The sequence below is a fragment of the Chiloscyllium punctatum genome, chromosome 19 (genome assembly GCF_047496795.1).
Source record: "Chiloscyllium punctatum isolate Juve2018m chromosome 19, sChiPun1.3, whole genome shotgun sequence".
Lineage (NCBI taxonomy): Eukaryota > Metazoa > Chordata > Chondrichthyes > Orectolobiformes > Hemiscylliidae > Chiloscyllium > Chiloscyllium punctatum.
The window spans coordinates 82254295-82280960 of record NC_092757.1 but is presented as its reverse complement, the minus strand read 5'-3'; the positions used below and the strand labels follow the sequence as shown (position 1 = coordinate 82280960).

Below are 26666 nucleotides of genomic sequence, written 5' to 3'. Positions count from 1 at the left end.
AGTCTCATCCTCCAAAAGTCGTGCAGTTTGCATTCAGTAGTGACTGAAATGCCACCATAAATTGTTTTAAATTTTAGTGTTCCAGAATTGAAATAAGTTGCATTCTTTTAGTTGTAATGCAAAAGCCAGTAATGTTTTATTCTATTCAGAAATCTGTGAAGTATTGAAATTGTAGAAAGTTATATCGTCTTTGCTCTTAATGTACAATTTTAGCCCCTTTAATTTCTGTTCCTTTCAGACTAAAAAGAGTGGCAAACCTGGACCTTTCCTGCTGTCAGGGTCCAGAGATAAGACTATAAAGATGTGGGATATTAGCATTGGAATGTGCCTTATGACACTGGTGAGTGCTTGTTCCAAGTTGACGTATATATTGAAATTGTAAATGGTTTACACAATTTAAGCAGTCTTGATCAATTCCTTCCCCAGTGGCAAAGTCAGTCAATGTGCTGAGGCATATGGACTTCAAAGAGCGAGATTTGATCCCAGTTGAAATACAATGAGTGATCATTTAAACGTAATGTTGCTGAGCTAGCGAATGGAGCAGTCAGCTGTAATTTGCTTCCTATTGATTTCTTGAAATGCTTAGAATTCGTTGTCTTCCTTTTTTTTTGTTCTTGCTCCCATGTTAAAATGGCCCACCAGCAATCATCCTGTTTAACAGCATATGGTTGACATGTAAAGGAGTAACCAATTTTAAGAAAAGTGAATTGCCAAGTTCTGAATTTGTTACTTATCTTGCTGCCAGTAAATTGAATCTATGCCATTTTCCTTGATCATGATGGTTAAAGAATGCTCTATTAATTGTTTGAGGCCTTCTCAAAATGTTGCAATTGTATTTTTGATTCACTCTGCCACTAATATCAACATCAGCCTTCCAAGAGTACAGTGTGAATTATTTGAGAAAAACAATTCCCTGAACTAACTGCTAATATTGAACCTTGGAATCTCAAAGTTCAAGTAACTTTCCAGTTAAGAAACTGAAGTTTGGATTGCTGTGGGAGGGAAAGAAGAGAGTTAGAAACACGTTCCAAATCTGCACCCTTTACCATCTCTAAGGGCAAGAGTGGCAGATGTGTAGGAGGACCACCAAGTGACCTCCAAGTGACTTGGAACTATATTATCGTGCTTTCGCTGAACTGGATATAAACCATGAAGCCATTTCTTTAATGGCATTGTCCCTACATCACAAAGACTGCAGTAGTTTACAAAGGCACCACCTTGTCTACAGTAACCAGAGATGGATAATAAATGCTAACCGAACCAGTGATGCTCCCATCTTCTGAACAAATTAATTTAGCAAATAGTTTCGATGGGATTCCATACCACTATTCTAAATTCTGTAATAAAAGCAAAATACTGTGGATGCTGAACATCTGAAGCAAAGAAAAATGCTGGAGAAACTGAGGTCTGGCCACATCTGTGGAGAGTGAAACAATTAACATTTCAAGTCAGTGAATCTGAAGAGGGTTCTAACATAGAGTCATACTGGACTCTAAGCATCAAATGTGTTTCACTCACCACAGGTGCTGCCAGACCTGAGTTTGTCCAGTCTGCTGTGTTTGTTACTAAAATCTGTGTATCTGTTGAATGTGACATGTTTGCTGCGAATACCATGTCCATGCTGCAGATGTAATGATTTTATGCTTTCAGGGCTTGTAATCCTTTTCGTGGAAATTTAAACATTTAAGTAGTTGCATTAACGTCACACTGAGCATCAAAAAACTTCACTTAAACATAGTATTTTAACTGGATTTTCTGTTTTTGTTATTTAGGTTTATAATATATGGTCTGCAGCTTTTTAAGCAGAATACTTGTAGTTCGAAGTAGAACTTGAGATAAGGAAGGAAATGTGGTGGCTTTGCTCAGTTTGAGCAGTTACTCCTTTGAGATTAAACTTTGAAATGGAATGAAACCTTCAGGAGCAAGATTAATTTTCAAAGTTGTAAAATGTGCTTGATGTGCTGTTTTGATTCTGATGATGAAAGTCAATTGCCCATACTATCCTAGAAAAGAAAAATTTATTTTTTTGCAAAACAGTAGAAAAATTTATAATATATTCAACAATGTTTATGTATTTTTAACGAAAATAGTCCAAATAAAGTTTTTGTTGTTTTCCAAGTTGTGTACCATCTCATGATGTATTCGATTAAATTTAGGTTGGCCATGATAACTGGGTACGTGGTACCCTCTTTCATCCTGGAGGCAAGTTTATTGTGAGCTGTGCTGATGACAAAACCATTAGAGTGTGGGACTACAAGAACAAACGGTGCATGAAGACCCTGAATGCACATGAACACTTTGTTACCTCTCTTGGTATGTATTCCTATAATTTGTCATTAACAGGAAGAGAAATGTTCTTAACTAGTACGTAAAGTAACTTTTATCTTAAATAACAAATTTATAAAGAGTCTACACAATTGACAATATACAAATGTGTTGTTCGACGTGATACTCTCCTTTTGGCTTTCTTAGCATAGAAGCTTCTAAGCAAATGCATCCATGAACTTAATGCTTCAATGTATTTGTCCTGCGGAAAATATCTTGCCAACAATTCAGGTTAACTCAATTTTTGTGATATTTCTTCATTCATACTTTCACTCAATGATCTTGTAACCAGAACCCTTATCTTAGTGTTAAAAACAGTAAATAATGTGCAGTATCTATGTATGGGGCACTTCTGGATCTGGAAATATGCAGGAGAATTGTTATAGACTCGACCAAACCCCCTCAAAATATATTAAGCATACAGCCTAGATCCAACTTTTATCTTAATTACAGGTAAGCCTAAGGCTCTGTGTTCCAAAGGCAAGTTGATTGGTCGCATTTCTAGACCTTAAGCAATACACACTTTATTCTTATACTACAGTTAAAATACAAAAACAATTGATCTAACTTTAACTCTTTAAAATACTGAATAGCACAATATCTTATTGAACTACCACCCATCAACTGTTCCAATACAGCAGCATCCCATAAATACACCCTTGGCAAAGGCAAATTCAGCCAAAGATTCCCGTCACTTTGCTATCTCCTCTTGTCCTGGCGAAAGGAAAAGCTGAAAGAATGAATTTAGCAGCAGAGTGGGATTAAAACTTTTTTCAACAGAGAGACAGCTGAATCTAGTTGCTTCAACTCCCAAAACCCCAACTTCAACAACTGAAAGCAAAGCAAAAACCAAGCCACTGAGAGCTTAAATTCACTCATTCATGCTGCTTTTGTCTAATTTTTAAAAACCCAAAGCTATTTGCTCTCCATCCCATGGAGCAGATACCAGGCACCAGGTTGATAACACTGCTCTTCAAGAGAAACAGGATGGAACAAATCCCTCTCGAAGGCCATATCACAGAATGGATCTGATCATGCATTGTATTATAAAATAGAAGAATGCTGTGGGCGGCAAGCTAAAAAAAACCTCTACTCTGAAATCTCATTTACTGAATAATGGTTGTACAGATGATTTGGAAATGCCAGTGTTGGACTGGGGTGTACGAAGTTAAAAATCACAACACCAGGTTATAGTCCAACAGGTTTAATTGGAAGCACTAGCTTTCGAAGCGCTGTTCCTTCATCAGTTGTACAGGATTCTTGAAGTATGATGAGAAGTCACTTGTTCGAGCTCAGACGTGTGAATGATTTGTTGCTTTCCACATTCTAGGCTAAGAAAAATTGTTAAAAAATTTCAATAAAATGTATGGCCAGCTGCAAAACTGTGGTGCAACACTTCAAGGATAGTTATCTATAAATGACTTGTGTAGACTGTGTGACCAGAACCAAGAAGCAGCTATTTAATGCATCAGTCGCACGATTTTTATATGTAGAGGTTACTGGGTTGTCATAAGTTCTGGAATTCTGCCAGATGTTCCCTTGTCCTTTGTGTGAATTACTTTTTAAAATCTGTTTAAGAATTCATGTTTATTTAATATTCTCATGTAGGTTTATGAACTTGTATCTTGATTTTTCACTCTATTCATAGTACAACTTGAGCAATTTTGGTGGTATTGTTCCATTGTTAACTTTAAATTTACGTTCTTGAATGTGTCCTCAAGTACCCTGTCTCTTATTCATTGTATTAATTGCATATTACCCTCTGCTCTTTTGCAATTTTCTGATTTGAGTTTACTACAATAACCCATTTCTAAATGTGACAAAATTAAATATTGAACTTAGATTTTTCTTCATCATATTAAACATTGATCTGAGTTACACTACCTGCAATTAACAATTTATGATCTCCGAGCAACCAATGATCATTCAAACAATATTAGGAGTAATGAACTGTTTCCTCATAATTCCAGATGACATTTTAAAATAACCATGTTTTCAGGTTTTGCCAATGTGGATTTCAACTGCAAGCGTTATGACCGAATTCTTCAAATTTTGTCAGTATTAGTAAGTAAGAGATTCCCTTTCTCTTCCAGGACAGAGGTACTTGACGTCAAAAAGCAATAATAAAACGTCCTTATGGTCTCCTCCTCGGCTTTTACATCAAACTGTAGATAATGTTTGGTTGAGAGAAAAAAGGATGAGATCTGAGTAATGTTGTCCAAGGATTTTTTTCTTCGGTCTGAACATTTGACCACCTGTTGATGCAACAGAACGTTCTGTGTTCAAGTTTGTGCTGACACCAAGTTAGGAGGGCTAATAAATATTAAAAATGGGGAACAGCAAGTTCGGGATGTCATTGGGAAAAACTGCAAGATTTGAGGCCATTCAATTTGGACCTTTTTTTAAAAAAAAACTTAATTCTTGTCAAAATGATGAGTAACTGTCGAGAAGCCAAGAGCTTTAGGCATCCACTGTTTAAAGGGATACATCTTGGATTCACTTGTTGTCCTGGACCTTCAAGAGCTGCATTACAAAAAGACTCATTCAGCCCTCCAAGAACTCTGCACCATTCCAGATTGATTTCTTAGTGTGTCCCTGTACAGCCATTTTTGTATATTCATTTAGTGTTTTCATGGTTTTGAACTGGTGGCCCCATGAAATTAGAGAATATTTCTGTTGTATTTGACTTTAAGTAATCAAGTTTAATTCAGTATGGAAGCTTTTTTAAAATTTTGGAGTAGATATACTTTTAATTTTTAGAAAAATTGGAATATTCCAGTCATGTTCCATAGCACTGATATGTAGTTTTGAGGTGAGTAGTGGATATATGATTGCCATGCCAGTGATTTAATACTTTATCACCCTGGGCATTATCTGATCTCATCTGGTGGAATTAATTGTGACCAGTTCTTACAACCATAATCAATTGATATTTAGAGCAAGTTACCTGATGCCTTTGCCATGATGATAATGTGATTGAAAATTTGACACTCAATTCTTTAAAAAAAAGCTTTTGAACAAGCCAGTCGTAACAACATTTCCAATCTTTTACTTTTGATTAAATCCTTAATTTTCATTCTGTTATCATTGGGCTCATTATTACCCATGCATCCGTTTTTTTTTTCCAAGTCTAAAGCTGTTTTTAGGAGTCATTTTTTTGTGGTGGTGCTTTCATTAATGTATGAAACTATGAAGCCTTGAACTGTCCTAAAACTTGAAATCTGTTTTTGCATTTGCAAGTGTTCTTGTAATTTGCGCATCCTTAGATGTGGAACATGTTTTCCATTTTGGTGATGTTTCTTTTTGCCTTTGTCTTTCTCTTTCATTTTTCATTGATTGGAATTATTGTAGTCATTGTGACTCTTAACCTTTTCTATTTTACTTCCTGATTTCTAAATCTGCTATACTATCCATATTGCACTTGAACTTGAGTCTGGATTGCAGCAGTTTTCAAAATAATGGGCATCATTAGTATCTGTTCCAGCTTGCATAACCTAATCACTCCCTCTTATTTTATATCTATTGTATTCTTCAATTCGCGTGTTAGTTTGTGCAGTAGTCAGTCATACAGCATGGAAAGAGACCCTTTGGTCCAACTAGTCCATGCTGACTGAGTTTCCCAAACTAAACTAGCTCCATTTGCATGCATTTGGCCTATATCCCTCCAAATGAATAGGAACGGTTTGGAGGGACATGGGGCGGGTGCTGGCAGGTGGGACTAGATTAGATTGGAATATCTGGTGGGCATGAAAGAGTTAGACCGCAGGGTCTGTTTCCATGCTGTACTTCTTTATGACTCTATAAACTTATGTTATTCATGTACTTATCCAATGCCTCCTTAATTGTTACAGCTGTATCTTCATCCACCACTTCATCTGGAAGTTCATTCCATACATGAACCCCCTCTATGTCCTTTTTTAAAACTTTTTCCTTGCATTTAAAAAAAGTCTCCTAGTTTTGAACTTTCTCACCTTAGGTAAAAGACTTCTGCCATTCACCACCTGATTTTATAAGCTGCTGAGATTACCACCCCTCAACTTCCAATGCTGCAGTGAGAAATGTTCCAGCCTCTCGTTATAACTCAAGCCTTCCATTTCTGGTGGCATCCCGGTAGTCTTTTCCCCACACTCTCTCTCCAATTTACTAATATTCCTCCTGTAACAGTGACCTGAGCTGCACACTGTACTCCAGAAGAGGCCTCATCAACATCATGTACAGTCTCACTGACCCCCTAACTCCTATATTTAAAAAGGTCTGAGCCATGCGGCAAGCTTGCCAAATGCCACCTTAGTCACTCTATGTACCTGTGCTGTAAACTTTAAAGAATTAGATACTGAACCCAGAGATCCTTCTGTCTACAACACTACCCAGGGCTGTACCATTAATTTTGAGAGTCCTGGCCTTATTTGTTTTAACAAACACAATAAGTTGCATTTATCGAAATTTAATCTCCATCTGCCATTCCTCAGCCATTGACCCAATTGATCCAGATCTCGTTGTAAACTTAGATATCCTTTTTCACTGTTCACAATACCACCAATGTTGGTGTCATCCACAAACTTGTTAACCATGTCCAGGCATTCAACTGTATTTTATAAATTGAAGGACACGCTTGATCACTACTTCATTTGAAAGATAACTTTTGGTTAGTGTTGATCTCAGTAATGCAATGAATGATGTTTTTGGCCTTTTTTTTTAAATACCTGGTTTTCATCCACAGATTTCCACAAGACGGGTCCATTTGTTGTCACTGGAAGCGTAGATCAAACGGTAAAGGTCTGGGAGTGCCGCTGATAGAAATGATCTTCGTTTTTTTTTTCTCCTTTCCCTTTCACTTTCCTAATAATCCAAACCCACATCACCATTCTTCTCCATTCCCCCTGCCCAACCTCCCCCAAAACCCCGGATGCACTCAGTTACCATGGTTACCCATCGAGCTCTGTTTAATAACTATTGTCCTTTCATGTAAATTATTCTGGATGTAGATTGAGCTATTAAATGTTACACAAAAGTATTCATGCATGGTGAATCCGAATTGTATACTGTAAATTACATACGTTGTCTAGAAGTACCATAGGTAAAAGAACAAGGGCTAGCATTGGTCATATTAGACCTGGAAAGCAGAAGTTGATTGGGTAATTAGGGCACTAACTATGACTGAAATTAAATCGACAGTTATTGGAAATGGTCTTTATTTTCATCATCGTTGTAATATAAAGCACAAACAGTGTGCAGATTCTGTAAACCTTGAATCACTTTGTGTGGTGCTAGGGTTCATTTGAGGAGTGTGTAGCTGTTGTCCGTAAATTATCTACCGATCTGTTAGCTCATATAAATGATTAGAACCGAGAATCCAGTGAATGTGATTCCATTGGATGAATTCTTAAGATAATTGTTAGATCTCCCACTTAGGCTGGGATTAACATTCATAGATAATTATATTTAAAGCTGGCTCTCAGAATATGTAATAAATGAGACTATTTAACTTTTTAAGCCTACATGTCACTCTTTCCCCAACTTTGAAATGCCGTAACAATGATTAAATGCAGGGCATACTGGTGACTGCAAGAAAACCTACTTCGTGCATTCAAACCCTGCAATGATAACTGCTGGTGGTTATGTTGTAACTGTACTGAGAATCAAAAAGTACTGTCTGGGGAGTGTACCATCCAAGAATTAACCACAAAACACTTTGAATAGTACTATATCTGAGCACTGCTAAGTCTGTTTTAGTGAACATTGTTACTAGTTAGATTTGGTTGGATAGTACATTAACCTTAAAACTGAAAATTGAAATGGATACTTGGTTTACTTTAAGAGCAAAATTGATGTTGGTAATGATGAGCTTTGTAACATCATTTCCCATAATAGACGCATTGTATTCATATGTTTTAGAAAGATATTTTAGTGACAATTATTTGACCATGAAAAAGCCACTAAATATGCAGCACTTTTTTAACTGAGATACCCAGTCATTTTAAACTGAATATAATTTGTAGATGTCTAGAAAAACCTGCTCAAAGCTTTTGTAGCAACTAGTGCCATTTATTTTAATAGTTCTTTTATTTAAAACATATGAAAACCTTGTGCCTAATCTGGTCAACACACCCTGCTTGAAGCAGGGGCCACTTATTTGATGAAGGATGTACTTTACAACTTGAACTATTAAAAGAAAAACACAATTTCCAGGACAGAATAGTGTCGATATATTTTGTTGAAGGCTAATCTCAGCATCTCTCAACTTAGTGCTTTAGAGTAATGAATAATTAAAAAGTCCCTCTGCTTTCTTTTGTTGTAGTAACATGTGCAATTCTTTAAAAATTGTCTTTAAGCCAGGAGTCCTATTTATAGACTGTCCGAGAAATTATTTTGAAGATATTTTTATTTGAATTTTCTTGCATATAGTCAATATCAACCCCCCCCCAATCCCCCTTCCTTGGTACATTTATAGAATGCCTTTGGATGAAAATTTTCCGCCTGGAAGAAAAATAATGTATAGCTTATGAAGGAACCAATGTTGAAGGAGGAATAAAGTGCAACTTAAAATTTTACATCAGCACTCAGGATTGCATCAAGTTCTGCTTTGTCGTGTCCAATCAATGCAATTTCTTGTTCATTCTAGAGAGTGTGCAGTAATGTTTTGTGAATTCTGTGGCCACCTGCCATTGTAACTTATGCAGCTCAATAGCAGTAACAGTAAAAGAGCCAGATAATTCAAGTGTGACAAATCTGTAAACACAACATGGATTCTGGGAAGAACAATATGCTCATTAGTGGGTAATTCACAGTAGCTGCTGTAAATTGCTTGCCGTGCATCAAATAATATTTTAAACTACAAGTAATAAATGCAGAATAGTAATTTATAGCTCAGAGGGTTAAGTTCCCAGTTGCCAATCAAACGTCTAATGAAGTTGGCCTTGACCAATGAGCTGCACTGTTCATTTTGTATATTTATGCTTTTATTCAGAATGTATACTTGTAATTCACTCTTTCCTAAAATCCACAATGCACTGGTACTGCAAAGAAATCACACTTTCATTGCGATTCAAATACACAACCTTTATCAAGCAACTAAATGTAAGTGTATCATAACTAGAAACCCGTCGGCTAATGGTTTAATGTTTCCATGTTTGTAGTATATTGTGCTGCCTGGTTTCAAAGAAAATCTGAAACCTGGTGATTTGGACTGTAGCATCTATTACCTACAAAAGATACTGTAATTCTACCAAGGTTAATATGCCAAAAAAGAATTTTCTCAATGTTTTCATGCCTTCTGTTGCAGCTCAGGTTATTCTACATATTCCATATTAAGCTTCACCATAAATAATTAGCAGTTTGAAAGCTAACATTTCATGTCTAAAGGTCATATGACATCTGCCTACTGGTATTCTGGCAAATAGATTTCGACTCTTGCAATTATATTTGATGCAGTTGAATTCCAGATTAAACATTGTGACAACGGTGTCCTTAACTGTCACCACCAAAACAAATTTGTTAAATAAGTTCCCATTTCTCTTTTCTTCCCTTTCCTATCCTACTGAAACATACATTTATGTCAATTTGCATAACTCTTAAGACTTCAAACTTCATTCAAAAGCAATTTTGCTGCTTTAAGAACTTGAAACATACTCTTGCATGGACCTGTAATAGATGGTAAATGCTTATCGTGGTCACACTTACATGAAGCCTTACAATCAAAGTTAAGTCCAATAAAGCAAAGTACAGGCAGCTTAAGGGGCTGTGGTTCTGTTAGTCAGAAATATCCAGTCACATTTCAGTTTTTTTGCTGGTAATATTTTTTTCAAAGCACTTTTCTGTCAAAGTTAGTGTACTTGACTGACAGTGGCACTCCTGTTAGATACTGTGCAACCTGAGAATGCTGGCACATGTATCAATAGTTATGATTTAGTGGTACGGTATTAAAGTTGTGGTGCTGTTAAGGAAGTTGAAACAGTAGCTGTGGTAGCTCAGTTTAGCGTGTTTGCAACTATTTTAGCTTATTGAAAGTGTTATAAAATATTCTGAACTAGTGATATTTTGAGACCTAAAGAGCTACATTCATATTTGTCTTTACACCAATCTAACATCTTTATAACCTGCTTACATGTGGAATACAGTTTGCTCCTTTTAGGGGCAGATAGAAGTTTTGAGTAATAAAATCCATTGTCTTGACCAAAATTTGCTTTTGCCTTTCCATTTTTATAATCCAAAAATATATACATAGGAAGCAATCATTTTAATGAGGAAACTGCTCTTAAAAGGCGTAACCTGTACATTCACTTGCTAACTAAAAGCATAAACCAAAATCATTTTTAAACCCATTACACATTCCCGAAATGAGCCCTTAAAAGCCTATGTGCCCCATTCCAAATCATGGGTGACTTTAATATAACCACTTCAATAAATATTGGTTGAAAACATCTCGTACGATTTGGCCTTTGTTGAAGTTGAAAAGAAAACTTGTATAGCATCTTGCACTTTAAAACGAGAAAAACCGTCCTGCTTTCTTCAGTGCGTGTATAGTGTGACCAATGCTATGTCCGAGGCACTAAACAAACCTAGTAGCTAGCAAGTGTAAGGGGCTATGGAGCACTGTAGTTTTGAAAGCTTGGTTATAGACTCGCCAAGCCAAGTCTACTGTCAGTATCCTGCTTCTCCTATTTGCCTCCTCTTCCTTTTGTGAATTGCCTGGTTCAAACTCTTCTTAAATGGCCATTCCCACTGCAGCCATTTTTAACCCTTCAGACTGTTTTGTCAGCTACTTTACTGGCTGTTAATTGACCTTTGCCATTCCCAATGTATCATGTGATTGGCTGCTTTCTAGTCCTGCCTTTACCCTCAGTGTTCCCAAGGTGTTCCAGACGACCAGTAGTGAACCTCCAAGTAGACGTTGTACTCATCACTGACACTATGGCAAGAAGTAATTTTACAAGCAGAAGCAGTGGGTGCAATTATATGTACCAGGACTGTGAGAAGATAATTTGAGCTATTGACACAGTGCAAGCAATCAGTTAAGGAATGTATATACTGCTGTGTGTTTTACAGTAAGATTTGTTGCTATCAAACTGTGTAAAACAAGATTTATTCATGTTTTCTGCATATTAAAATCTTAATGTACCAATTGGTAAAGACTATTAAAATGCATACAAAACTGCTGCGTTTTTTTCCTTCCTCCTCTTGTGATGGATTTTTTCCAAATTAATTGTTTATGTTTTGATGCTGACACTTCTACATCACTGGCCAACTTGCCAAATTTGGAATTAGGCCACTTTTAAAAAGGTTGGTATTTGTGGAATTAAAAAATGAGACTCTAGTTGGATCCTATTCCTGTAAGAAAACTCTTGTTCAGTTTGCAAGGCTCTGCAGCATGTTCTTCACTGAGGGATATTTGGAATTGGGAGATCCGTGATTGTGAGTTTCTCTATCTCTGTGTGTGGATTGCCTCAAATTACAGCATTGCGAGTGTGGAGGAGAAATCAACTGGTAATGTAAATCATCACTAGAATAAAATTGAGATTTTTACTAAGTCAGGATTTAAAATGAATATATAGATGATGAATCCTTCTAGCTCTGCTTTGTCTTTCGTCTAATCTTTTGTAAAATTACTTGATAGCTAATGAAAATCTCATTTGTTTTACAACAAACTAAACATCAGTTTGTCAGCTGTGTAGGTACTCCATCTGTGAAAGTTGGTTGTCTTTAAATGCTATGTTAGTAATAACAAAAACAACTGAGTACTGCCATTTTACACATTGAATAAAACTTCTAATTGAAAAGGGCCTAGAATGGTAGAAATCTGGAATTATAACAGCTTACTATATAACTTGGTCATTGGTTTTAAAGCAATTGCCATCTGAAATAGCAACCTGTTGCTTTCAACTGACATACTGTGATTTCCTCACTTGCTATTTTTTTCCATCAGTTGCAGAGATCAGTTCTGGAAAATGTACTGATTTTGTGAGTTGGCCATTTCTAGTAATTTCACTAGTTAAATAAATTAAAGCTGGAAAGGTGGTGATCTGATGGTATTGTCGCTAGACAATTAATTCAGCAACTTTGGGTACCTGGGTTCAAATCCTGCCGTGGAATTTGAATTGAATAAATGTATGGAATTAGGAATCTAATGATGATGATGAAACCATTGCCAATTATCAGAAAAAAACCATCTGGTTCACTGCTGTCCTTAAAGGAAGGAAACTGATATCCTTATCTGGTCTGGCTTTTGTGACTCCAGACCCACAGCGGTGTGGTTGACAATTAATGCAGTTAGGGACGGGTAACGACTGCTGGCCTGGCCAGTGATGTCCACACCTTGTGAATGATTTTGTTTTTTTTTTAAATGCTACTGCTATATGAGGAAACAGTTGATAAGCATTTAAAGTGGTTTTGAATATGAGTAGTATTGAAGTCTCCTTTGGTCGGTATTGTTCCCTCTACCAAAGGTAAATGGTTCTGAAAATGTTCTGCTAGCAAAGCTCACTTATTTGTTTTGTAAGTAGAATTAGCTTTATTTTGTTGTTTCTCAGTATGGCATTTCAATTATCCATGCTTTGATCTGTAGCAGAAAGTGTTTTTCTTCCAAAATATCAGTGAAAATATGTATCTTTGGGGATTAAATAAGAGTAATTAATGTGAATGGTTAAATAAGTTTTCTTATCTCCAACCTCAACCATGTTGTTGTGGAGCACCCATTTTAGTGGTAAGCATTTACAAAATGGTATTGATTGAAACTGGTTACTAATGTCCTCTCAGCTGGTCCTGTCCATGAGACATAGGAATGACAACAGAAGTTCTGCCGATTGTCAGCTGAACTTGATAACAGTACTGAGTCCAAGTTGTGATTGTAAGACCTAATGTATGACTAGCATGTATAATTTGTCTTTCTATTCGGAGGTGCTGCATTTTGGAGTGATACTCTTTCTGATGAGGTTCACAATTCATCCTAACAGTTTGGGTAGCACTATTGGCAAGGTAGGAATTCGGTCGGTGTTTTTCACAAGCTGTTACTCCTCTGCTAAAACCAACCAAACATGATGTTATTTATCACATTTATGGGACTTGTTTGGCCAGTTTCTTCCCTTATTTAGCGAATGCACGAGAAATTAATGAACTCTGAATACAAAGGAGAGTACTTACAAGATGCGATACAAGTTCAGCAATAAATCTTGATATGTTCACTTTTGTTAGCGGAGCAATGTTAAAAATTAAAATCTTGGAGGATGGCAGTGACCAAAAACTTCTTCAAAAGTGCTTTATATAAAGAAGAAAGTTTTAAAAGGGCTTAGGAAGCAATGTGAATAAAAGCCACATGGCTGACTGTTTTATTGCTCATCATGAGACTTGGAGTGTGTTGGACATGAGAGCTCACCTTTGGAGGGATGTCAATAATTAGGTAAAATTCTTAGGATGGGGTGAAACCAAACTTTTGAAGACCATGAGGAACTTAAAAGCTTCCAAGTACACTCCGTGTGTTCAACAGTTACAAACTTTGAAGCCTGCATGATGCATAAGCCTGTGGATTTTCCCAATACCAGTCATAAACTAAACTTGAGCTGTCAGACAAGGGGTTTTAAAATTAGAGGTATTTGTAATTGTTTATTTCTCTCCTCTTCTCCCTGCCTCTGAGCCTTCTCAAGTCTTCATTCATGAACTTCCTAACACTTCCACTAACACAATGCAAATCATTGTTAAAGGTTATAAGAAAATCAGAACAAGCAGTGATAGCTGTTGAATATTGTTCATAACGAATGTCCTGTGGAACCATTAATTTAATAACCACTATCTGTCTGAGTATAATTTGTCCCTTATTTAAACCAAAGTCTATGTGCCAATAAAACAGGACATAAAATTTGAGTTATTTATGGCATGATACTTAACCAAAACCTTTGAAAATTGCCCCATGATGTCAATTTTGTTGTCAGTGTCTACCAATCTAATAATTCCTTTTAAAAAAAATTCAACCACGTTGGTAAAATGTCACCTTTCTAGAGGCCAGGTTGGGTCACCCAGTCAATCCACCTGAAGACTACATCTTTGAATTTAGTCGTCTTGAAATCAACATTAATTTTTATGTTCTCCGTGGTTTAGCGGTTAAAGTGAACATAATATAACTATTCTCAACTGTGTACTTCAATTTGGAAGTTGAGTACTGCAGCAAGGTTAGTATTAAAATTGAATGGAATATTTGTCCTCCACTGGCATGTTGTGAACAATAATTTGTAATAGTTTCAAATCTTAAGCTGCTAAAGATTGAATGTGAGTTGCCTTTTCCTCAAACAATGAATACCTGTGAAATTAAAATCTCCCACTGCAGAATTGTACCCAAAATGTTGTACAATGGTCCCCTTGAATTGGAGACCTTTAACAAGTTTTGCAGTGGTGACATCTGAAGATAACCAAGGCAAGTAAGAATTTCAGCTTCAGAGGAGCCATGGTTCAAATGTGGACAAGTGATGTGAAGGAAAGGTTAATGATGTTTGAGGAAGCGGACAGTTCTGCAATTTAACTGAGTCAAGGTTGCAAAATTCCGGGTCTATCTTTACCAAACGAAAGTGAGAAAATTCAAGCTAAGACTTCTAATTATATTCAAATTCCAAAGACTCCTGAAGTCTTACAGGGAAGCAATTGTCATTCTTCTGCTAGTGGAAAGCTCTTTGTTTTAGTGTCTTTTAAAATTTTCAGTTAACATTTGAACAGAGATGTCAGCAACACATTTTTTGAGTTGTACATTGTCTAAAAATATTGTTGCAGAGTGACTATTAAAAAATATTTTGTACTGTTAAATGAAATAGGGTGGAAGGTGGTTAGTAAACATTGGTGTGAACAAGTTAGGTTGAATGCTAAATTTTTGTTGTGAATTCTGTCATATCTCACTGCTGTTGCTGGAACTTTGCTATGTGCAAACTATGTAGTTCATAGAACAATACCGCACAGAACAGGCCCTTCGGCCCACGATATTGTGCCGAACATTTGTCCCATCATGTACCTATCCAATTGCCGCTTAAAGGTTGCCAATGATTCTGACTCTGCCACTCCCACAGGCAGCGCATTCCATGCCCCCACCACACTCTGGGTAAAGAACCTACCCCTGACATCCCCCCCCATACCTTCCACCCTTCACCTTAAATTTATGTTCACTTCCTGCAGTGTAACAGTGATCTTATTTCCAAAGTATTTCATTTGTGCTTTGTGTTCTAAGATCAGGAAAGGTGCTAATAATAATGGAAGTCTGTGTCTTTCCTCAGATTGACATTCTCTCCTTGTTGTGAATTGTGATGGAATTCCTACACACTTGCCTCTTGTCTGTACTTGTTTGCTGGTCAAGCATGAGTAATAGTCAATTCTTTGTTCTTCGCAGAAGACATGAGTTACTTGAAACTATTTGCATTAATTGAGGCTGCTGTGTTAACAATAGGAACCACTTCACTACAAAGTTTGACCATTTTATATCACATTATAAGTATGCCAGCCTCCCATCTCAGTAAGTTTTAATTGCAGGCATTATGCTTTATATTCCAGTGTTTTAAACATCACTGTGTTCACATTTTTAAAAAGAAATTTGTTTAGATTGATAGAATTTTCATTTGCCACCCTCCGACACTGCATTCAAAATTCTTATTCTTAAGACTCATTTAAAACTCTGTCGTTGCTTCCAAACACTTATCTTTTCTGCCAAACAAAAGTGAGAAAATTCAAGCTAAGTGAAAATGCTTTGACCTACCAAGTCCCATTGCTCTGGAATGTCTCTGTAGGTTCTTTTGGTTTCCTCACCACCTCCAAATGTTCTTCTAATCATTACCGAAACTTACCTTTGACCCTGTTCAGTTTTCTTTTCACTTCTGAAGTGCCTTTATAATTGTTTTCTATATTCAAGTTATATAAAGGCAAGTTATTCATGAAAATTTAGAAAAATTCAGTTTTGGATCTGAGTTATGGAATAGTGTCAAAAATTGGGTTATAGTCCAATGGGTTTATTTGAAATTTCCAGCTTTTAGAGCTCCTGCTTTCTCAGGTAGCTTGAGAGAGAGAATACATCAGACACACCTTTTTATAGTTAAAGGTCGAAAGGTCATACAGCTTATTTAATGTACTAAACAAACCTAGATGGTTATTAAGTCTTTAATCAGATAGAAAGGAGGTTCAGGTTTTAAATCCCTGCCCCAAGATAACTTCAGGTTTTATCAGAGTAAAGGTGACACTTCACTTCAGACAATGCATTTTTGATGTGAGGCCACGTTTCAAGTCTTTGTATTTTATCCTGGAGCCAGGCGGTTTTATTTCTAAATTAGGAATGTATAAAAACCCACATTGTATTTTATTCAAAAAGCACATAGTCAATGTACCTGCAGATGCATTTTCACCCCATTGATTTTGTGTGTCTGGGATGAGGGGTGTGTGTGTGTGTTTGTGTGTGTAAGGGAGTTTATGCATATATGTGTGCATGTGAAAAATTGCTGTAAATTTTGTGGCATTTTTTCTGTATGTTTATATTGACTGAAACTTTCCAGTTTTACCACAATGCTTTTACCTAAGTAAAACCCTCATTGATCTTGCGTTAAAATTTTTCAAAGTAAGCAATGACATTTGTATAACAGTCTCTTTACAAAACATTTCTATCTTAATCTTTCTGCTGGAGACACTTCATTTGAAGCTGTCAGTACATAAGCCCTGACCTCAGACCTAAATGTCATTTTATTTTTATCATTTTTCATTCCACTGCAAATCTCAGCTAATCATTGTTGTCCAAATGATCTGATAATCCCTAATGTGTTGCTTGGGGGCAATTATTTTCATTTAAACATTAAGAATTGTTCTTGATATGTTGGTTTTGATGGATTGGTTGCCCTCTTCTGAGTTCCAGCATGTTAAACAGATTAATTGAAATTGCTGTGGAGAATTAGTGTTGACTGATTTAGAAAAAATATTAAAGTTTGTTTCTTTCAAAAAGTGAGCAGAAATGAGAAGAACGCAGTGCCATGTAAGGGAAATGAATTAATATTCATGTTTAATCCAAAATTCTTTGAGGAATGATTGATTGTAACTGCACCATTATGGGAAGGGAGAAGAAGCTAAACAAAGTTTTTTAAGCTCAATTACAAACCTAGTGATTGGAAGTGAACCAACTTGATCCTCTAAACAATTACTGTATGGTCCAGTAAAAGGAAATATGGGGTGGTAAGTTGTGCTTTTGAGAATTGTCCTCTTTTGGCAACTGCTCAGATTGAGTTCCAACCACTGCATAAATTCACTGACCGAGGTGAATGAAATGTGTTCCTGCAGGGAAAGGGTGTGCCATGCAAACCAATTTATAAAAGGTGCTTGTGTTGTCTCACCCAGGTAGTGTGCAGCAAATCAAGCACGGTTCGGCTAATAGTTATTGCTCTTGTTAGATCTCCAGCTTCCATCATATAAGCTAACCTTTGGCCAATTGACTCCCTCTATACTACGAGGTGCCTCAAAAAGGCAGCTAACATAATCAAAGACCCCTCCCACCCCACTTACTCTTCCAACTACTTCTGTTGGACTTAAATGTTCTACGTTCGATAAAGCTGCTTAAATATCATGCCAACGGATTCCAGAACAGCTGCTTCCCTGCTGTTATTACACTTCTGGATGGACCTTTCCAATTTAATGTTGACCTTGCTGTTTGTGCACCTTCTGTGCAGCCATAACACTGTCTTCCTTGTTCTGTTCTATTACCCTTATACACTTTGTATGATATGATCTGCCTGTACTAGATGCAAAGCAAAACTTTCCACAGTACCTCATGTGACAATCAAATCAAAAAAATTTACCTGTCTTACAGATTCTGGTGAAAAGGAGTAGGACCAGGTTAGAAGTGATCCACTTTCTTGCAATGATTTTCAGTCTGCTGGTTTCTCTTTTCAGGTTCATTTCACAAAACGCACAGGTGTTTAGTACACCAATGGAAAATTTCTTTTAGTTGCAGCAGTCCAAAGATTTCTGCCAGCCTTGTACACCCACAAGCTGCCCCAGAGCCAATCAAATGATTGTCAAGTTTTTGGTTGGTTTGTGTAGTGTGGATGAAAACGGCAATCACTAAATTGTTGCTAGCCAAATCCCTCATCAACAAACAGCCTCCATCATTGCTTTAAAAAAGCAACAGTATATAAGCTTGACTTTCAACGAGTTTCCTCAACACTTTTTTTTTGTAAAAGTACACACTTCCTCCTCATTCACTGTGATACAGTGCTTTTGTCATTCAGTTCACCATCAAAAAGACAGAAGAGTAAAATGGTTCCAACTTGTCACTTGCAATGCATAGCATTGTCAGACATCAAAGTAATTAAGAATATTTTATTTTCCAAAATTCCTGAGACAGCACCTTCCAAACCCATGATCACTTTATTGTAGAAGGACAAGGCCAGCAGATACATGAGAACAACACCACCTGCAAGTTGCCCTCTAATTTACTCCCATCCTCACTTGGAAATATATTGCCGTGCTTCAGTATCACTGGGTCAAAATCATGGAACTACTTACTTTACAACAAGTTGTGGGCGGCACGGTGGCACAGTGGTTAGCATTGTTGCCTCACAGCGCCTGAGACCCGGGTTCAATTCCCGCCTCAGGCGACTGACTGTGTGGAGTTTGCACGTTCTCCCCGTGTCTGCGTGGGTTTCCTCCGGGTGCTCCGGTTTCCTCCCACAGTCCAAAGATGTGCAGGCCAGGTGAATTGGCCATGCTAAATTGCCCACAGTGTTAGGTAAGGGGTAAATGTAGATGTAGGGGTATGGGTGGGTTACGCTTCGGCGGGGCGGTGTGGACTTATTGGGCCGAAGGGCCTGTTTCCACACTAAGTAATCTAATCTAATCTAACATTTGTGAGTCTTCCTCCAGCCCATGGGCTGCAGCAGTTCAAAAAGGCAGCTCACTACCACTTTCTCATAAATGCTGATTTAGCCAGCAATTTCTGTATGTCACAAAAAAAATTAGAATAATTTTATGGTATGTTTCCATCAGAGCTTTAATTAACATGTTTCCCTGACTGATACATCTAATGTTTATTTTTTCTTCCTTTTAAACATTTTTTTAAAAAACTTGCATCTACTAATGGCAGATTTGAATTAAAAAGAAATGTAGAATTGTCTACTGTTGACTGTGAAACTAAAACTCAATTGTAGCCACTGTTCTAAGGGAGGAAATCATGGTCTTTGCCTGATCCGACCTTGTGGCTAGCCTACAGCATTATAGTTGACTGAACTACCTTCTGTAGTGGCATTGCCATCTCTTGCTTGTATCAAGCTAGTACATAGCCTTAATCAAAAGATTGAAACTGGGAGGATCACCTACCCATTAACCTCTACACTGGAAGCAACAATGGCAGACTTGGCTTATTGAACCTCCAGAATATTCATTAACAGCTGGCAGTTAAGTGGAAAAAATTCTCTCTTTCTTTCTCCCTCTTTCCCCCCCCCCCCCCCCCCCCTCAAAATCTTACCCCAGTCTCAACCTTCCAGCTCAGCACTATCCTCACAACCTGTCCCATCTGTCAATTTATTTGGAGCATCCAGGAAGATTGCTTGAAGCAATGGGGAATGAGCCCACTGAGGTGATTGCAACTTCAATGAAGGAATATTCAGACACAATGACCATAAGTTACTTATGGATAAGGGTAGTCCTCACGTGAAAGTACTCGAGTCATAGAGATGTACAGACAGAAATAGATCTTTTTGGTCAAACTTGTGCAGGCAGACCAGATATCCTCAACTAATCTAGTTCCATTTGCCAGCAATTCCTATTCATATACCTATTCAGATGCTTTTCAACTGTTGTAATTGTACCAGCCTCTGCCACTTCCTCTGGCAGCTCATTCCATACATGCACCATCCTCTGTATGAACAAGTTGCCCCTTTAGGTCTCTTATGTCCTTCCCCTCTCACCCTAAACCTCTGCCCTCTAGTTCTGCACTCCCCTACCACAGGAAAAAACCCTGACTATCTTATACATGCCCCTCATGATTTCATAAACCTCAATAAGGTCACCCCACAGCCTCCACTCCAGGGAAAACAGCCCCAGCCTATTCAGTCTCTCTAGCTTAAATCCTCCAACCCTAGCACCATCTTTAAATCTTTTCTGAACCTTTTCAGGTTTCACAACAGCCTTCCGATAGGAAGGAGACCAGAATTGCAAGGAATATTCCAAAAGTGACCAATGTCCTGTACAGCTGCAACATGACCTTCCAAATGCTATGCTCGATATTCTGACCAATAAAAGAAAGCATAGCAAACCGCTGCCTTCTCTATCCTATCTACCTATGACTCTATATTCAAGGAACTATGAATCTGCACTCCAAAGTCTTAGTTCAGGAACACACTCTAGGACCTTACCATTAAGTGTATAAATCCCACTGTCATTTGCTTTTTCAAAATGCAGCACCTCACGTTTACCTAAATTAAACACCATAGGCTACTTGGTCCATAGGCCCATCTGATCAAGGTCCTGTTGTACTGTGTGGTAACCTTCACTGTCCACTTCACCTCCAATTTTAGTGTTATCTGCAAACTTACTAATTATACCTCCAATATTCACAAGAAAATCTTTTATATAAATTACAAAAGGTAGTGGACCCAGCATAGATTCTTGTGGCACACCACTGGTCACAGGCCTCTAGTCTGAAAAACAATCCTCCATCGCCACCACCCTCTGTCTACCTTTGAGCCAGTTTTGTATCCAAATGGCTAGTTCTCCCTGTATTCCATGAGATCTAACCTTGCTAACTAATCTCCCATGGGCAACCTTGTCAAAAGCCTGACTGAAGTCCATATAGATCACATCTATCACTGCCCTCATCAATCTTGTTTCTTCAAAAACTCAATCAAGTTTGTGAGACATGATTTATCATGCACAAAGCCATGTTGACTATCCCTAATCAACCCTTGCCTTTCCAAATACATGTACATCCTGTCCCTCAGGATTCTGTCCAAAAACTTGCCTACCACTGATGTCATGCTCACCGGTCTACAGCAACCTGTCTTTTCCTAACCACCTTTTCTTAAATAGTGGCACTGCATTAGCCAACCTTCAGCCTTCTGCCACCTTACCTGTGACTATCGATACAAATGCCTCTGCAAGGGGCCCAGCAATCACTCCCCTAGCTTCCCACAGCGTTATAGCGTGTACCTGAGCATGTCCCAGGGATTTATCCAGTTTTATGCATTTCAAGACATTCAGCACCATCTCCTCTGTAATATGTACTAAATGGAGGAAGGCTGGTTGTCACAATAATAGGCAGGAACTGTGGAATGTAGAATGGGTGGTGGCTGTTTGAGGGTAAATACACATTGGTCATGTGGGAATCTTTTAAGGCCAGTTGAAAATGAAGGATAATGAGGGCAAGAACGCGTGTTGGACTGGTGCATTCCTACAAATGAAGTGTCAGCCTAGTGAAGCTATAACACAGGGACTAGTGTGGCAAACAGCATAAGTAGTAACCAATATTTATGAATGATTCTACATCCCTGATCAGTCCTGTCAGAACCAGTTGTAGATGGCAGTGGACAATTAAACAACTCCTGGAGGAGAAGACTCCACAAATAATCCTATCCTCAATTATTGAGAACCATACAAATCCATGCAAAAGATGAAGCTAAAGCATTTGTAATACTTGTAAGTCAGGTATGTTGAGTGGATGATGCACTGTACTCTCTTCTGGAGATTTCCAGCATCTCTCACTCTTTCTCTAAATGGATTTGTTCCATGTATTATCCATGGCTGAAGGTATTATATACCGCAAAGACTGCAGGCACTGACAATACTCTAGAAATACTACTGAAGATTTGTTCCGAAACTTGGCATACCCTTAGCCAAGTTGTTCCAGTATAACCACAGCGCTGATGTCTATCAGAAAATGTGGGAAATTGCCTAGGATTATCCTGTACACACAGGACAAATCTAACCCAGTCAGTTACTGCCCCACCAGTGATTTCAGCCCCAAGATATCACTGCAGGAGTTCGTCAGGGATAGACACTTTCTAATCAACCTGCTCAGAAGTCATTCCACACCTTTGGAGTAGATGGAACTTGTGACTTTGCTCTCTTGGCTCAACCGTAGGGAAATTCTACTGCTCTTGGGGCTCTGTCCTAGGCCCAAGCATCTTCAGCTGTATCATTAAGGACCTTCCCTCGATCATAAGGTCAGAAATAGCAATATTTATTGGTGATTATACACTACTCATCAAGGTTTGTGACAATATTCTGACTTGGACTAATCTCTCACTGTCAATATGCTGGACTTTAACGTCAACCCAAAACATAGTGCGATCTTCTAGTCCGTGGCATTGCAGAGGAACACAACTGTTGCGTTATAGTAGAATGAGCTGTAGTTAAAATACAATAAAAGATGGAGGAACTTGGAATAACTTCATTAGAAAATTTTACAGAATAATAAGTTATTTCACTGCGAAACAGTGATTGTTCCAAAATACTAACATCCCATAAATGCATCCTTGGCAAATGGTAAATTCAGAAAACAGAATTGTCTCACATGTAACTCCAGTAGCCCAGATGGAAGGAACATAGAGAGAAAACGCAGAGGGACAGTGTAACAACCAGGAAAGAGTCACTGCCTTCCAACCCTGCTGGAACCCCAGCAACAACTGCTGAAAAAATTAATAATCCTAGTTCCATGAGAGCTCAACCCCACTCATTCATTTGTTTATTCTAGTAGTTTTGGTAGACTGCTCGGCACTTTTGCCTTAAAACCTCTGTTCAGGAAAAAGACCAGGGAAAAAAGACTTCTTAAAACCACGCCACCATCATATTCTGAAGTAAGTAAAACCTGTTCATCATCTATAAGGCATGAGTCACGAAGATGATGGGATATTCTCCATTGGCTTGGGGAGCTTGATACCATCTGGAAAAAGCCAGTTTACTTAGCTGAGGAATCGTTTTAAGGAAGACTGGTCTACACTAGAGGATGCATTAATTGCATTGAATTCAGTCCTGTCCAAACAAAATATTGTAGACAAAATCACTGGACAAAAATAAGCAGCAGAAATCCTCCCTGATTTACTTGCTGCAGTGCAGAAGCTGGAGTGAATTTCTGTATCCTTCAGGGGTAGCTGAGATTAGCTATTCTGCACTACCTATTCTACACAATAACTGAGTCCTCTATACAAAGCTCAATTTCTTCATTTGGGCTGAGTGCACTTTGGATCCTTCCTACTTCCAAGTGCATGCCTCATTAGTGTCAATTTGTTCATACTAGGTTGGCCATTATGAAAAAGGATTATCTAGTTTTCCTTCCAATCCATCTTATGTTCACCTTGGGATTCCTTGTTGCAGCAAGTATACCACCTTATGGCAAGAAAAAGTAAACACCGTGATGAAGATTAGAGGGAAACCAGAGGTTCATTCAAAATGCAATGTGTATGTGTGTGGGGTGGGGGGCAGAGTGAATTGAATGGAATGAGTAAGCTAGCTAGTTATATAAAAGAAGATTGCAAGAGTTTTTTTGATATCTACAAAGTGAGGCAAGAGTGGCCATTGTACCAGTGGAAATGAGGCTGGAGAAGTGGTAGTGGGGAACAAAGATGGCAGAGGCACTAAATAAGTTTTCAAGTGGAAGGCGCCAGCAGCACACGAGGACTTAGAGTTGGGGCAGCGGTGAGTGTGGTGGTCATCACTGAGGTGGTGGTGCTGGGAAAGGTGTGAAGGTGGATAAAACACCCTCTCTAGATGGTCTGCACTTCTAACTTCAGAAGGAAGTGACTGAGGAGATGTAGAGGCATTGGTGGTGATCTTTCAGGAATCACATGGAGGGTCCCAGAGGACTGAAAAATGGCTAATGTCCCCCCCTGTTTAAGGAGAGGGAGGTAGCAGACAGGAAACTGCAGGGCGTTTAGCCTGACCTCAGCCATTGGTAATGTTTTAGAGTCCATTATTAAGGATGAGATTGCAATAGGGCTGAATCAGCATGGTTTTGCAAAGGGGAGGTCCAGCCTGACACACCTGTCAGAATTGTTTGTGAAGCAACTTCGACAAAGGAAAGCCAGTGGATGTGATCTGTTTAGATTTCAAGAAGGCTTTTGACAAGATGCAACACAAGAGGCAACTAAATAAGATAATAGCCTATGGTGTAAGGGGTAAGGATGGCATGAATATTGGATTGGCTAACCAGCAGAAGGCAGAGGTTTGGGATGAAGGGTACTTTTTCAAGATGACAGCTGGTAATTAGTGGAGTTCCACAGGGATCAATGTTGAGATCACAACTATTCATGTTATACATTAACAACCTGGAAGAAAGATTTGAGGGTGTAATTGCTAAGTTTGCAGATGATACAAAGATAACCAAAAGGGCAGGGAGCGTTGAGGAAGGAGGCTGCAGAAGAAATTGGACAGGCTAGGAAGGTAGTAAAAGAAGTGGTAGATGGAATATAATGTGGGAAAGTGTGAGGTTATGCACCTTAGTAAGAAGAATAGACTACTTTCTCAACTGGCAAAGGCATTGGAAATCCGAATCATGAAGGGACTTGGGAATCATAGTTCAGGAGTCTCTTAAGGATAACATTGGAGGTTCAGTTGGCAGTTAGGAAGGCAAACACAATGTTAGCACTCATTTCAAGAGACCTAGAATTCAAGAGCAGAGATGTACTGCTGAGGCTATAGAAGGCTCTGGTCAGACGACATTTTGAATATTGAGCAGTTCATTATCTAAGGAAGGATGTTCTGGCATTGGAGAGGGTCCAGAGCAAGACTCTGGGCCTATACTGACTCCAAAGGATGAAACTGACGGAATCTCATTGAAACTTACAAAATACTGTGAGGCCTGGCTAGAGTGGATGTGGAGAAGATGTTTCAACAAGTAAGAGAGATTTAGGAACCAAGGGTACAGCCTCATAATGAAAAGGTGACCCTTTAGAATTGAGATGAGGGTGAATTTATTCAGTTGGAGGGTGGTTAATCTGTGGAACTCATTGCAGCAGAGGGCTGTGGAGGCCAAGTCATTGAGCGTATTTAAGACAGGTTCTTGATTGATCAGGGGATGAATGGTTATGGAGAAAAGGCAGGAGAATGGGGTTGAGATATATCGGTAATGAATGCGGAGCAAACTCGAGCCAAATGGCCTAATTCTGCTCCTATGTCTTATGGTCTGGTATTGAAGGATTGAGTTATTTTTCAATAATTTTCATTTGATCAAGCAAGCTTGGAAGTAAATTGTTTTCAGATGAGGTCAGTGAAAGAAATTGGTGTTAAATATGTTATCATTGCAGCTACATGCTGCTACAGGTGACATCACCACATGGCCTTAGACTAATGTATCCAGTGCTGGAGAAGACTCAGCTTTTACAATCCACTATAAAGGCCAATGAAGTGAAATAGGTTTTTGGGTTTCAGGATACTGCTATGTTCTAGAATGGTTTGGTTTTGTTCCTTAATATATTCAAAAGGCCTACATGTATACATTTACCTTGAAATCAAGTTGTGTTAATAGCTTCATGTAATCATTTTTTAACTGATTCAGAATGATAATTAGATGTGATTCTTAGTCATGTGCCATTTATTTCTTTTGGAGAACAGAAGACAGTAGTATTTTTAGTTTGTTTTGGAGTTAACAAATGGTTCTCTCAGCTAAAAGATACTAATTGGCTTTCGAATTCTCCAAAGCATATTGATAAATCAGACTTTTAGGATGATATTAATCACTCTACATATTCTGTATGTAGTCACTCAATTTATTCTAGAGGCACTCCATTATCTTAGACATCGATGAAGTTAGCAAGCTTATAGCAACATGCTGTTATGAAAGGAATGGTCCCATACATGTCATCTTAGAACTAGTCAGCAGTAGTAGGAAGTGATAACATCATTTTTAAAGAAACCGATCATAACATAGCAATATAGAAGATAGGAGCAGGAGGAGGCCACTTGGCCCTTTGAACCTTCTCTACCATTCATCATGGTCATGGCTGATTGTCCAACTCAATAGCTTAATCCTATTTTCCCCCCATAACCTTTGACTTCATTCACCTCAAGTGCTATATCTAGCCACCTCTTGAATACATTCAGTGTTTTCGCTTCAATTACTTCCTGTGGTAATGAATTCCACAGGCTCATCACTCTTTGGGTGCTCCTCCTCCATCCTAAATGATCCACCCAAATCCTCAGACTGTGACCCCTGATTCTGGATGCACCCACCATCAGGAACATCCTCCTGCATCTACCCTGTCTAGTCCTGTTCAAATTTTAAAAGTCTCTGAGATCCCCCACCCCCCTCAAGAGTCCTAGAGATGTACAGCGCTCATGGGTAAAAACAATCCTAACCTAGTCAATCTCTCTTCATAAGTCAGTCCTGCCATCCCAGGAATCAGCCTTGTAAA

General features: G+C 38.3%; 1 protein-coding gene across 3 annotated transcripts in view; it reads left to right on the top strand.

The window, feature by feature from the left end:
- Positions 1–11496, top strand: part of LOC140491537 (lissencephaly-1 homolog) — an 86133-nt gene extending 74637 nt beyond the window's left edge. For all 3 annotated transcript variants that reach the window (XM_072589858.1, XM_072589859.1, XM_072589860.1), the window contains 3 exons: positions 239–340; positions 2157–2313; positions 7046–11496. In XM_072589858.1, coding sequence (XP_072445959.1) covers positions 239–340; positions 2157–2313; positions 7046–7119 — 333 coding nt within the window. In that variant the 3' untranslated portion in view covers positions 7120–11496. The remainder of the gene's footprint in view (positions 1–238; positions 341–2156; positions 2314–7045) is intronic.
- Positions 11497–26666: the final 15170 nt, after the last annotated feature.